This window comes from Manis javanica, chromosome 12 (assembly GCF_040802235.1).
Source record: "Manis javanica isolate MJ-LG chromosome 12, MJ_LKY, whole genome shotgun sequence".
In the NCBI taxonomy this organism is placed as follows: Eukaryota; Metazoa; Chordata; class Mammalia; order Pholidota; family Manidae; genus Manis; species Manis javanica.
The window spans coordinates 69185751-69198958 of record NC_133167.1 but is presented as its reverse complement, the minus strand read 5'-3'; the positions used below and the strand labels follow the sequence as shown (position 1 = coordinate 69198958).

The 13208-nt window shown below is 37.3% G+C and overlaps 1 protein-coding gene across 7 annotated transcripts in view; it reads left to right on the top strand.

The window, feature by feature from the left end:
* Positions 1–13208, top strand: part of RNF170 (ring finger protein 170) — a 54637-nt gene that overhangs the window by 30951 nt on the left and 10478 nt on the right. For all 7 annotated transcript variants that reach the window (XM_073218810.1, XM_073218811.1, XM_073218813.1 and 4 more), the window contains 2 exons: positions 1459–1534; positions 4117–4225. In XM_073218810.1, coding sequence (XP_073074911.1) covers positions 1459–1534; positions 4117–4225 — 185 coding nt within the window. The remainder of the gene's footprint in view (positions 1–1458; positions 1535–4116; positions 4226–13208) is intronic.

Genomic DNA, 13208 nt, shown 5'->3' with positions numbered 1-13208 from the left:
AGCTAAGGTGATGACATTTTGGAGATGTTCTAATCTCTTTTCCACTCTATCTTAATTATCCCATTGTTTTCTAGGTTTTGGGTTCTAAACCCGTAGTTGGCAGTCACACTCAAGTACCTGAGCTACAGGCCATGCTCAGCATCTCAGGCTGTTTGTTCTTGTTCTTTGGCTATACTTCCATTTTTCTAATATTGTGTTACCAGATTTAAGAATGTTATACCTTCTCTATTGTGGAAAGAAACCAAAAGACAGACCTTGCAGTCACATGGTTTATATCTACACTCAAAAACATGATGACTGTCTTTTTCCATGAAAAGGGAGTCATTTTCTACTCAGAAGAGAAATGCTGTTAGCTAGGTATTTACTGATGTTAAATGAGCTGGCTCCCATGCTGTTCTGGATATTGTTTTTGCTATGCAGTAGCTTTCTTAACTCGATCATTTATTCAGTCACAAGAATGTAACCTTTTAAAACAATCCACCTAAACTTAAGGAGTTTGTTTTGAGCAGAGTCCAAGTAGTTTATCACATTTAGGTTGAGCTTCTAATTGGATATTTAACTTTAAATTGTTTTTATGTTTTCTTAGAACTAATGGTTATATTTTATCAGCTTTCTTTGAGAAAATTTGTATTCTTTTTACTAGAAATTGAATAATCATAGAAAGGCTTTCTTCTGTTTTAACCGGTCCCATTAGGATATTGATTCTTATTGCTGATAGATACTGGTTCACCTGGAGAATAAAGGCTCTTATATAACACTGGGATTGTGCGGACTTAAAATATTGCTGTTAAAAATGTTAAGTTTGGAAAAACCTGTTACAGACAAATGGAACTAAGCTGTGATTCAGATGTAAATCTTTAGCTTCACCCACCAAACTAACACCAGTCATCTTCAGTGCTCACGTGTTTTCCCATCCTTTAAATCAGCCACTAGTCTTGCCTTTGAATCTCCATTTTAATGGTTAGTGTCAAGATCTTTATGGTGTCAGGTTTTGGCTTTTATATATTATATAATAATGCTCTCTCTTTTTCTCTTTCCTCGTCCCTTCATAGGAGAAAAGTTTGGAGAAAGACCTAGTTAATTATGGAAAAGTTTTCAAATGCATAATACATAGAATTATATAGCTGCTTATTTTGAAGGAATTTCATAAAGGAAATAAATGTGTGAATTGTTCTTTATTTTATTGTAAGCCTGCAATTATTAAATCCTCCAGGTACTAGCCTCTGGGTTTTATTATTTGCCAGTTAAACCTGAAATTCGCCAATAATCAGTAATCTCAGAACTCCTAAGAATAACATGGAACATGCAGTCATGGAATTGAAGTACATGGAAATGATGGAATATGCCATCATTTATATTAAGTTACCAGTCGTTCTTGGTTGAGAAATAGACCTATAAAGAAAACGGATTCATCTGACAATATTTTATATTCAAAGTTTATTGTATTTTATTTAACAGAAATGCACATCAAAATATTCATCCAGAAAACCAAGAGCTAGTAAGGGTGCTTCGGGAACAGCTTCAAACAGAACAGGTACTGTGGCTGCAGAGATCTGTGTGTCTGTGTGAGGAGGAGTTACTAACTCCCCTTGCATACAAAACTGTGCTGAAACATTAATAATTTTTATTTTTTCCTGCTTTGTTACCTTAGTCTGTTGATTGTATATTTTCAGGTTAGGCAAATAACTAGTCAGTTTATACAGATATGTGTGTGTGTGTGTGTGTGTGTGTGTGTGTGTGTGTGTGTGTGTGTGTGTGTGTGTTTTATTCCTGCTTGCTTTAAAGGACAACTGTTATCTTGTTAATTTATTTGGAGGAAATAATCACTGTCTAATTGCCTTTCCTGAAATATAGTGGAAAAACTATTCTTTCTAATAGGCCTACAAAGAAATGACTATAAGGGGTGGCTTGTTTCTTCTTTTCTTTTCCTTCCTTGATCAAAGTTAACAAAACTAGTTAGGCAAAGATGAAAGTTTTCTCCTTTGCCTCTTCTTTGCTATTAACCGATGGACTCACTAAGAACCAGAAATGTAATACATTTAATGAAGGCTGGAATAGGTAGGATATTGTACACCTTCATGCTGAAATAGCTAACACTGAAAACAAAAATTATACACTGATTTCCTGCCCACCAAACAAAGTTTAGTTACAAATGGGTTTTATAATTATCCATTCATTAAATATTTATTAAACATCTGCTATATGCCAGACACTGTTTGAAACATTGGGAATTGACTTGTGAACTAAACAGGTAAAATTCCTGCTTTTGCAGAACTGAAATTCACTGATGCAAAAATTGTTTAAGTATATTAGTAGTACTCTGTACCAGAGCTATTGTTATCAATAATTCACGTGGGGAGAGTGTTTCAAAGTTTACAAACGGCTTTCATATACAACTAACTTATTTAATCTCCAGACCTGATAAGTAAAACGACTACTATTATTCCCATTTAACATATGAGATAACTAAGATTTGCTTAAATTCACATGAGGACTATACGAATCCAGCTATACAGAGTCCCAGATTGAGGTGGACTTTCCAGATTTCTTTTTGTGCCTGTCTTGTTCATTGGCCTCAGACTTCTTTAAGCATGGCAGTTAGCTCTAGCCTGTTCTGTGCTGTCCTAGTCATGTGGCTATTTTATTTCATATTAACTATTAAAAAGGCAGCATTTTAGCCACATTTCACATACTCAATAACCACATGTGGCTAGTGGCTACCATACTGGACAGCACAGATAAGGAAGCTTTCCATTATTGCATGAAGTTCTTTTGGCCAACACTGGAAATTGTTCTTTTGTCAATTAATTTCCAAAGAATAATAATGATGAAGAGAAAAGGTTGAGAGGAGAACGTTAAGTGCTGGTTTTCTTTTTGCACCATTGAAAATGACATAAAAGACTAATCAAGGTGTGACCTTGGCTTACAGAACATTCTGGTATTTTAGGGCTGATTTAAGAAATACGAGATTTGAGTTATGCTTATTAATTTAGGGTGATGAAAACGTTTGATTCAGTTTACAGTGAAGAGTAGGATATTGTACACCTTCATGCTGAAATAGCTAACATTGAAAACAAAAATTATACACTGATTTCCTACCCACCAATCAGGTTAGTTACAAACGGGTTTTATAATTATCCATTCATTAAATATTATTAAACATCTGCTATATGCCAGACACTGTTTGAAACATTGGGAATTGACTTGTGAACTAAACAGGTAAAATTCCTGCTTTCACAGAACTTAAATTCACTGATGAATTCACTCAAATTAATCTCATATTTAGCAAATTTTATCTTTTTTTGGTAATTTGATGTTTTTAATGCCGGCCTCTTTGCTTATAAGATATGTGCTGGATGCTATAAAACAGGTTTTGATAAGTATTTTAAAAGATGTACATTACATACCAGTGCTGGATACTTTTCTAGCTCCTGGGGTATTATGGTGAGTCCCACAGATAAAGTCCTTGTCCTCATTGCACTTAGATTCCAGTGGGTTCTTTGGTATGTGGATGCTTCTCATAGTGGTGATTCTGTTCACCTATTGATCCCTATTATAGTCGTAACAGTGATGTAACTGAGAAACATTAAAATTTACTAATCTGGCCATATGAAGGATTAAGTTCAAGTTACCAGTCTTAAATTTTTCTACTTCCAAAATAACAAAATACACTTCTTTGAAAGTTTAATTCTGTTCTCTTGTACATCATATATGAAACACTTGTCAGAAATGTATGAAACAAAAAATGTTAAGAATGATAAAAAACGAATACTTGGGAAGTAGTTTGACATTTCTTATTAACTTATGCCTTAGCTTTGTATTCTTCACAATAACTTACTCATTCTAATAGAATAAAAGAGAAACTCCTGAGTGGATCTAGGTTTTTAATCTTTAAATTGTATTCAAAAAGGAAGGTAGAGACCATGAAGCTTAAATTAAACAACTATAAAGCCTCATAACTTTATCAAAGTTACAAGACCTTAAACTGTGGCACGTCTAAAAATTGATGAGAGTGATACACTATTGACTGTATTCTTAAGAATAATTTAGTATGAAGATAATTGGAAAACCCCATGTGTGCATGATATAAATCTGTACATGTTTTTTTCTCATCAGGATGTGCCTGCTGCTGCCCGACAGCAGTTCTATACTGACATGTACTGTCCCATCTGTCTACATCAGGCCTCCTACCCTGTTGAAACAAACTGTGGACATCTTTTTTGTGGTAAGAAAACAATTCTATAGTAAAAGTAACTCTTTAGACTGAGACCCACCCGTGTATGGAAGCTGGATTCCTAGCTTTCTCTTTGTCTTATGTTCTGTTTTATGAGTGGGGTAGATTGCTTCTGTAATTCTGCTGTGCTTCTCAGCCACCTTTATTTAGTGTCTGTGAGTTCAGATATTCTAAAAAACCAGTTCTTTAACTTCTTAACAAACAGAAATGTGCTTTGAATAGTCATTCAGGTATATCAGTACCTTATCAGAGTCACTGAACCCCCTCATATTCATCACTTTTGCTAGTTTCATGTATTACTCATCTTTCCCAAGGCAGGAGGGCTTTTCTATCAAGAACCCTGCCCAGGACCTTCCCCTAGCTCTATTACCTTATTTTTCACTCTGAGTCGGCACAAAATTTCTTGGTCTCTCTTTCCTTTGCGACCTCAAGAGGGTTGGAGGTGAAGAATGAGAAACCTCAAGCAGGTACTGGGACAAAAAGGGGACATGATTTCACACTTACTTAGTACCAGTAAGGGATGCTTTCTACCTCCAGGCATTTTTCCTAACTCTCCAGAAGTACTGCATAGAGAATGATGAGAGAGCCTGTGGTTGTTGCTTGTTGTGGTTATCTGAGATTGGGGAGAGTCATTTACTAATACGCCTACTGTGTGCTGGATACTTAAAATACTTCATTTCATCTAATCGCACAAGTGAGGAAGCCGAGGCTCAGAGATCTGTAAACATTTACCAAGCGTAACCCAGCTGCTAAGGGACGGATCCAGGTTTTAAACCTAGGTCTGATTTGAAACCTTCTGCTCAATTCTGCTATGTGATTCATAGCTTATACAATTACTTTCTTAAGATTTATCCAATCACTAGACCTATTTGTTATCTGTAGTATTTCTGTGTGAAAAGTTGTATTCAAGATAGGGTTCTAATTGCTCCCCAGATGTACCCAATTTCCATGTAAAAACTAATTTAAAATGTAGCATACAGGGGGCGGAGCCAGGATGGCGGCGTGAGTAGAGCAGTGGAAATCTCCTCCCAAAAACACATAGAGCTATGAAAATATAAGAAAGAAAAATCTTCCTAAAATACAGACCACAGGACACAGGACAACATCCAGACCACATCCACACCTGCAAGAACCCAGCAAGAGCAGTGGGATGAAGTCCGGAAGGAGATCACAGAGGTCAGGAAGGAGATCACAGAAGTGAAACAATCCCTGGAAGGATTTATAAGCAGAATGGATAAGATGCAAGAGGCCATTGAAGGAATAGAAGCCAGAGAACAGGAACGTATAGAAGCTGACATAGAGAGAGATAAAAGCATCTCCAGGAATGAAACAACACTAAGAGAACTATGTGACCAATACAAAAGGAATAATATTCGTATTATAGGGATACCAGAAGAAGAAGAAAGAGGAAAAGGGATAGAAAGTCTCTTTGAAGAAATAATTGCTGAAAACTTCCCCAAACTGGGGGAGGAAATAATTGAACAGACTATGGAATTACACAGAACCACCAACAGAAAGGATCCAAGGAGGACAACACCAAGACACATAGTAATTAAAATGGCAAGGATCAAGGACAAGGAAAGAGTTTTAAAGGCAGCTAGAGAGAAAAAGGTCACCTATAAAGGAAAACCCATCAGGCTAACATCAGACTTCTCGACAGAAACCCTACAGGCCAGAAGAGAATGGCATGATATACTTAATGCAATGAAACAGAAGGGCCTTGAACCAAGGATACTGTATCCAGCACGACTATCATTTAAGTATGATGGCGGGATTAAACAATTCCCAGACAGGCAAAAGCTGAGGGAATTTGCTTCCCACAAACCACCTCTACAGGGCATCCTACAGGGACTGCTCTAGACGGGAGCACCCCTAAAAGGAGCACAGAACAAAACACACAACATATGAAGAATGGAGGAGGAGGAATAAGAAGGGAGAGAAGAAAAGAATCTCCAGACAGTGTATATAACAGCTCAATAAGCGAACTAAGTTAGGCAGTAAGATACTAAAGAAGCTAACCTTGAACCTTTGGTAACCACGAATCTAAAGCCTGCAATGGCAATAAGTACATATCTCTCAATAGTCACCCTAAATGTAAATGGACTTAATGCACCAATCAAAAGACACAGAGTAATAGAATGGATAAAAAAGCAAGACCCATCTATATGCTACTTACAAGAAACTCACCTTAAACCCAAAGATAAGCATAGACTAAAAGTCAAGGGATGGAAAAACATACTTCAGGCAAACAACAGTGAGAAGAAAGCAGGGGTTGCAGTACTAATATCAGACAAAATAGACTTCAAAACAAAGAAAGTAACAAGAGATAAAGAAGGATACTACATAATGATAAAGGGCTCAGTCCAACAAGAGATATAACCATTCTAAATATATATGCACCCAATACAGGAGCACCAGCATATGTGAAGCAAATACTAACAGAACTAAAGAGGGAAATAGACTGCAATGCATTCATTGTAGGAGACTTCAACACACCACTCACCCCAAAGGATAGATCCACCGGACAGAAAATAAGTAAAGACACACAGGCACTGAACAACACCCTAGAACAGATGGACCTAATAGACATCTATAGAACTCTACATCCAAAAGCAACAGGATATACATTCTTCTCAAGTGCACATGGAACATTCTCCAGAATAGACCACATACTAGCTCACAAAAAGAGCCTCAGTAAATTCCAAAATATTGAAATTCTACCAACCAATTTTTCAGACCACAAAGGTATGAAAGTAGAAATAAATTCTACAAAGAAAACAAAAAGGCTCACAAACACATGGAGGCTTAACAACATGCTACTAAATAATCAATGGATCAATGAACAAATCAAAATAGAGATCAAGGAATATATAGAAACAAATGACAACAACAACACTAAGCCCCAACTTCTGTGGGACGCAGCAAAAGCAGTCTTAAGAGGAAAGTATATAGCAATCCAGGCACACTTGAAGAAGGAAGAACAATCCCAAATGAATAGTCTAACAACACAATTATTAAAACTGGAAAAAGAAGAACAAATGAGGCCTAAAGTCAGCAGAAGGAGGGACATAATAAAGATCAGAGAAGAAATAAACAAAATTGAGAAGAATAAAACAATAGCAAAAATCAACGAAACCAAGAGCTGGTTCTTTGAGAAAATAAACAAAATAGATAAGCCTCTAGCCCAACTTATTAAGAGAAAAAGAGAGTCAACACAAATCAACATAATCAGAAATGAGAATGGAAAAATCACGACAGACTCCACAGAAATACAAAGAATTATTAAAGACTACTATGAAAACCTATATGCCAACAAGCTGGAAAACCTAGAAGAAATGGACAACTTCCTAGAAAAATACAACCTCCCAAGACTGACCAAGGAAGAAACACAAAAGTTAAACAAACCAATTACAAGCAAAGAAATTGAAACCGTAATCAAAAAACTACCCAAGAACAAAACCCCGGTGCCAGACGGATTTACCTCGGAATTTTATCAGACACACAGAGAAGACATAATACCCATTCTCCTTAAAGTGTTCCACAAAATAGAAGAAGAGGGAATACTCCCAAACTCATTCTATGAGGCCAACATCACCCTAATACCAAAACCAGGCAAAGACTGCACAAAAAAGAAAATTACAGACCAATATCCCTGATGAATGTAGATGCAAAAATACTCAATAAAATATTAGCAAACAGAATTCAACAGTATATCAAAAGGATCATACACCATGACCAAGTGAGATTCATCCCAGGGATGCAAGGATGGTACAACATTCGAAAATCCATCAACATCATCCACCACATCAACAAAAAGAAAGACAAAAACCACATGATCATCACCATAGATGCTGAAAAAGCATTTGACAAAATTCAACATCCATTCATGATAAAAACTCTCAGCAAAATGGGAATAGAGGGCAAGTACCTCAACATAATAAAGGCAATATATGATAAACCCACAGCCAGCATTATACTGAACAGCGAGAAGCTGAAAGCATTTCCTCTGAGATCGGGAACCAGACAGGGATGCCCACTCTCCCCACTGTTATTTAACATAGTACTGGAGGTCCTAGCCACGGCAATTAGACAAAACAAAGAAATACAAGGAATCCAGATTGGTAAAGAAGAAGTTAAACTGTCACTATTTGCAGATGATATGATACTGTACATAAAAAACCCTAAAGACTCCACTCCAAAACTACTAGAACTGATATCGGAATACAGCAAAGTTGCAGGATACAAAATTAACACACAGAAATCTGTAGCTTTCCTATACACTAACAACGAATCAATAGAAAGAGAAATCAGGAAAACAATTCCATTCACCATTGCATCAAAAAGAATAAAATACCTAGGAATAAACCTAACCAAAGAAGTGAAAGACTTATACTCTGAAAACTACAAGTCACTCTTAAGAGAAATTAAAGGGGACACTAATGAATGGAAACTCATCCCATGCTCATGGCTAGGAAGAATTAATATCGTCAAAATGGCCATCCTGCCCAAAGCAATATACAGATTTGATGCAATCCCTCTCAAATTACCAGCAACATTCTTCAATGAATTGGAACAAATCATTCAAAAATTCATATGGAAACACCAAAGACCCCGAATAGCCAAAGCAATCCTGAAAAAGAAGAATAAAGTAGGGGGGATCTCACTCCCCAACTTCAAGCTCTACTACAAAGGCATAGTAATCACGACAATTTGGTACTGGCACAAGAACAGAGCCACAGACCAGTGGAACAGATTAGAGGCCCTAGAAATTAACCCAAACATATATGGTCAATTAATATTTGATAAAGGAGCCATGGACATACAATGGCAAAATGACAGTCTCTTCAACAGATGGTGCTGGCAAAACTGGACAGCTACATGTAGGAGAATGAAACTGGACCATTGTCTAACGCCATATACAAAGGTAAACTCAAAATGGATCAAAGACCTGAATGTAAGTCATGAAACCATTAAACTCTTGGAAAAAACATAGGCAAAAACCTCCTAGACATAAACATGAGTGATCTCTTCTTGAACATATCTCCCCGGGCAAGGAAAACAACAGCAAAAATGAGCAAGTGGGACTACATTAAGCTGAAAAGCTTCTGTACAGCGAAAGACACCATCAATAGAACAAAAAGGAACCCTACAGTATGGGAGAATATATTTGAAAATGACAGATCCGATAAAGGCTTGACGTCCAGAATATATAAAGAGCTCACACGCCTCAACAAACAAAAAACAAATAACCCAATTAAAAAATGGGCAGAGGAACTGAACAGACAGTTCTCCAAAAAAGAAATACAGATGGCCAAGAGACACATGAAAAGATGCTCCACATCGCTAATTATCAGAGAAATGCAAATTAAAACTACAATGAGGTATCACTTCACACCAGTAAGGATAGCTGCCATCCAAAAGACAAACAACAAATGTTGTCAAGGCTGTGGAGAAAGGGGAACCCTCCTACACTGCTGGTGGGAATGTAAATTAGTTCAACCATTGTGGAAAGCAGTATGGAGGTTCATCAAAATGCTCAAAACAGACCTACCATTTGACCCAGGAATTCCACTCCTAGGAATTTACCCTAAGAACGCAGCAATCAAGTTTGAGAAAGACAGATGTACCCCTGTGTTTATCGCAGCACTATTTACAATAGCCAAGAATTGGAAGCAACCTAAATGTCCATCGGTAGATGAATGGATAAAGAAGATGTCGTACATATACACAATGGAATACTACTCAGCCATCAGAAGTGGAAAAATCCAACCATTTGCAGCAACATGGATGGAGCTGGAGAGTATTATGCTCAGTGAAATAAGCCAAGCGGTGAAAGAGAAATACCAAATGATTTCACTCATCTGAGGAATATAAGAACAAAGGAAAAACAGAAGGAACAAAACAGCAGCAGAATTACAGAACCCAAAAATGGACTAACAGGTACCAAAGGGAAAGGAACTGGGGAGGATGGGTGGGCAGGGAGGGATAAGGGGGGGAAGAAGAAGGGGGTATTAAGATTAGCATGCATGGGGGGGAGGGAGAAAGGGGAGGGTGGGCTGCACAACACAGAGAGGACAAGTAGTGATTCTACAACATTTTGCTAAGCTGATGGACAGTAACCGTAATGTGGTTGTTAGGGGGGACCTGATATAGGGGAGAGTATAGTAAACATAGTACTCTTCATGTAAGTGTAGATTAAAGATTAAAAAAAAAGAAAGAAAGAAAGAAAGAAAAGGGGGATTACTCCTTGATAGGATAAAACTATTGGTAAATCAAAGATCAACGCATGCTTTAAATATCCTTAATGTTGATCACTTAAAGGGTGTCAGATGATCAGCTATGGAGGTACTCTTTTCTGATAATATTGCTTTCTCTCAACTAAAAAAAAAAAAAGAAAGAAAAAAAGCAGTTCCTGTGTGCTGACCTCCAATGAGTTCTGCACAGTGGTATAGAGGGCATGTCAAAGTGTGGGCAAAGGGTCTGTTTGTTTCTATGCAGAAGATCAAGGCCTAGCTTGGATACCCAGAAAATGAACTAAGATACGATATGAGGAGGAGCTTCCGGCATCAGCACTCTCTGGAGGACTTGTGCTGGGGGATGATCATCAAAAAGCCTCCACAGGGATCCGGACGATGCTGCGGTTGTGGCTGCATCCAGCCCACCGTCTCCTGGACTTGCCATAGGAATGAGGAGGGAGATGTCTAGGCTGGCATGTGCATACAGTGAGACAACGAATTTGACCGGATCTGTACTGTTGGAACTCAACCAGGAGTTGGGAGGGGTGCAAGTTGTAGCACTCCAAAATCTCATGACTATAGACTATCTATGGTTAAAAGAACATATGGGATGTGAACAGATCCCAGAAATGGGCTGCTTTAATTTGTCTGAATGTTCAAGTACAGTTGGACAATATCCATCATATCATAGATAAATTTTCACAAATGCCTAGGGTGCCTAAATGGTTTTCTTGGCTTCACTGGAGATGGATGGTAATTATAGATTTGCTTTGTTTATGTCACCGTATTCCTATTATGTTAATATGTGTGTGCAAATTAGTTAGTAGTTTAAAACCTATACATACTTAAGGTACTATACAAGAAGATATGTCAAAGAAATAATCAATCCTCCCATGTTTCCTTCATATGCTACATCTATAGCTTTTCTTCTTCCTTCCTAATTACAACCCTTAAATAGAATTCGTGCCTCATATCGAATTTACCGAGTATCATAATTCCTCCAGGTGGTAAAGATACCTCGAGACAAGTGCTGGGCATAGAAGCCACAGGGCATAAATCTGCAAAGAAGTAAAAAGCTAACCTTTGCAAACAATATGGCTTCTCTCTCACTTACCAACTTTACATTTCCCTGTATGGCCCCGGAAGATGACTGGTTAGCCAGAGACGGGTAAGATTCCTCAAGGGAGGAACAACCTAAGACAGGCACAGTCGCAGGGGGGCCATCAGGTGAGAAAATGGGGATCAACAGAGGTGAGGCTCAGAACCTCACCCCCCCTGCTTTGAGAGAAATCTTCTGCATCCGTGGATGTCTTGCTGCCGTTGTCTAGCTTGGATTAATACTTAGTCCATAGGCACACACCTGATCATCTGATCATCTACATTTGCCTTCTTACAGCACTAAACTATGTTTTCTACCTTTATCTTGCATCTACTACCACTTCAGCATTTTATTAAAAATAAAAATAATAATAATAATAGAAATGTGGGATCAACATATAAATCAAGTACAAAATTCAAACGAATATTCATATTTGACCTGATTTTTTATAGGTCATTATGCATGATCAAAACCGAACGTTTCTGTGATGAATGCCCTTGTACTGTTCACCATGTAAGAATTTATTCACTATGTAAGAATTCGTTCACCATGTAAGAACTTGTTCGTTATGCTTCAGAAGATTGGAGACTGACGAGAATTAGGCTTGAGATGGATTAATGATTGTACATTGAGCGTTGACCCCCCTATACTGAATTTTATTGTTGTTAACAACATTTGATCAATAAATATGAGAGATGCCCTCTCAAAAAAAAAAAAAATTCTTTCTAGCCATATGTAGTTCATATACCTATAAACCTTGGGGAAATTTCTACCCTCCCTTCCGTACAACAGAGTACCTTTTCTTCTTTAATAGGGAGGGTTTTTTTTCCAGCTCAGTCTGTTTCCTTTGTATTAAAGTGCTGCTAAAAAAATTGATAAGAACCTCTATAATAACCCAAATTCTCTATTTTTCTAGAAATTCACCATGCAAAGTCTTAGAAGTAGTGCCTCTGGGCTCTGACCTGGATATTAACGATTACAGCCTAACATAGAGCCACAGTAGTATGCACCTACCTCTACTGTTGTGTTATACATGCAAAATCTGAGAAGCTATATAGCTGTACCATTGTAAGAAAAATGAAGACATAGATTTTGTTACACGTTTCAGGTGTTATTCCACTCCCACAGAAGGGTAAATGCACAGATGACACAAAAATCCAGTAATTTCACAATTAAAAAGTAAACATTAACTTAAAAAAAAAATGTAGCATACAGTGATCATATTATAGCTTTCTCCCCTTTATAACTTCTGTCTGAGATTCATTATGTAGAATTCTTAGGCATACAGTGTTACTGTTTGTGTTTTTAGGGATGACCTAACTATTTGAAATCCATACCATGCAGTGCAAGATTTCCTATACCCTGTGCTCATTTAGTAAGTACTGACCAATTCCATTATTGTTTACTCCATTAATTTCAACCTTTTTCCTTAGGTTTTTGCGTAAGTTCCTAAAACATTATAAAACACTTTAATGTCTACTTTTAATTATCTGCTGGAAATGCCAATGAGCAGCAGATTTATAAAAGACCAGATAGAGATAATTAAATGGCCATGAGAGAAAGCAGGTACCTCCCCCTCTCAAACCTCTCATAATATTCCCAATCAACTGGACATTCTTTTTCAGAGTCTGGCTATGAC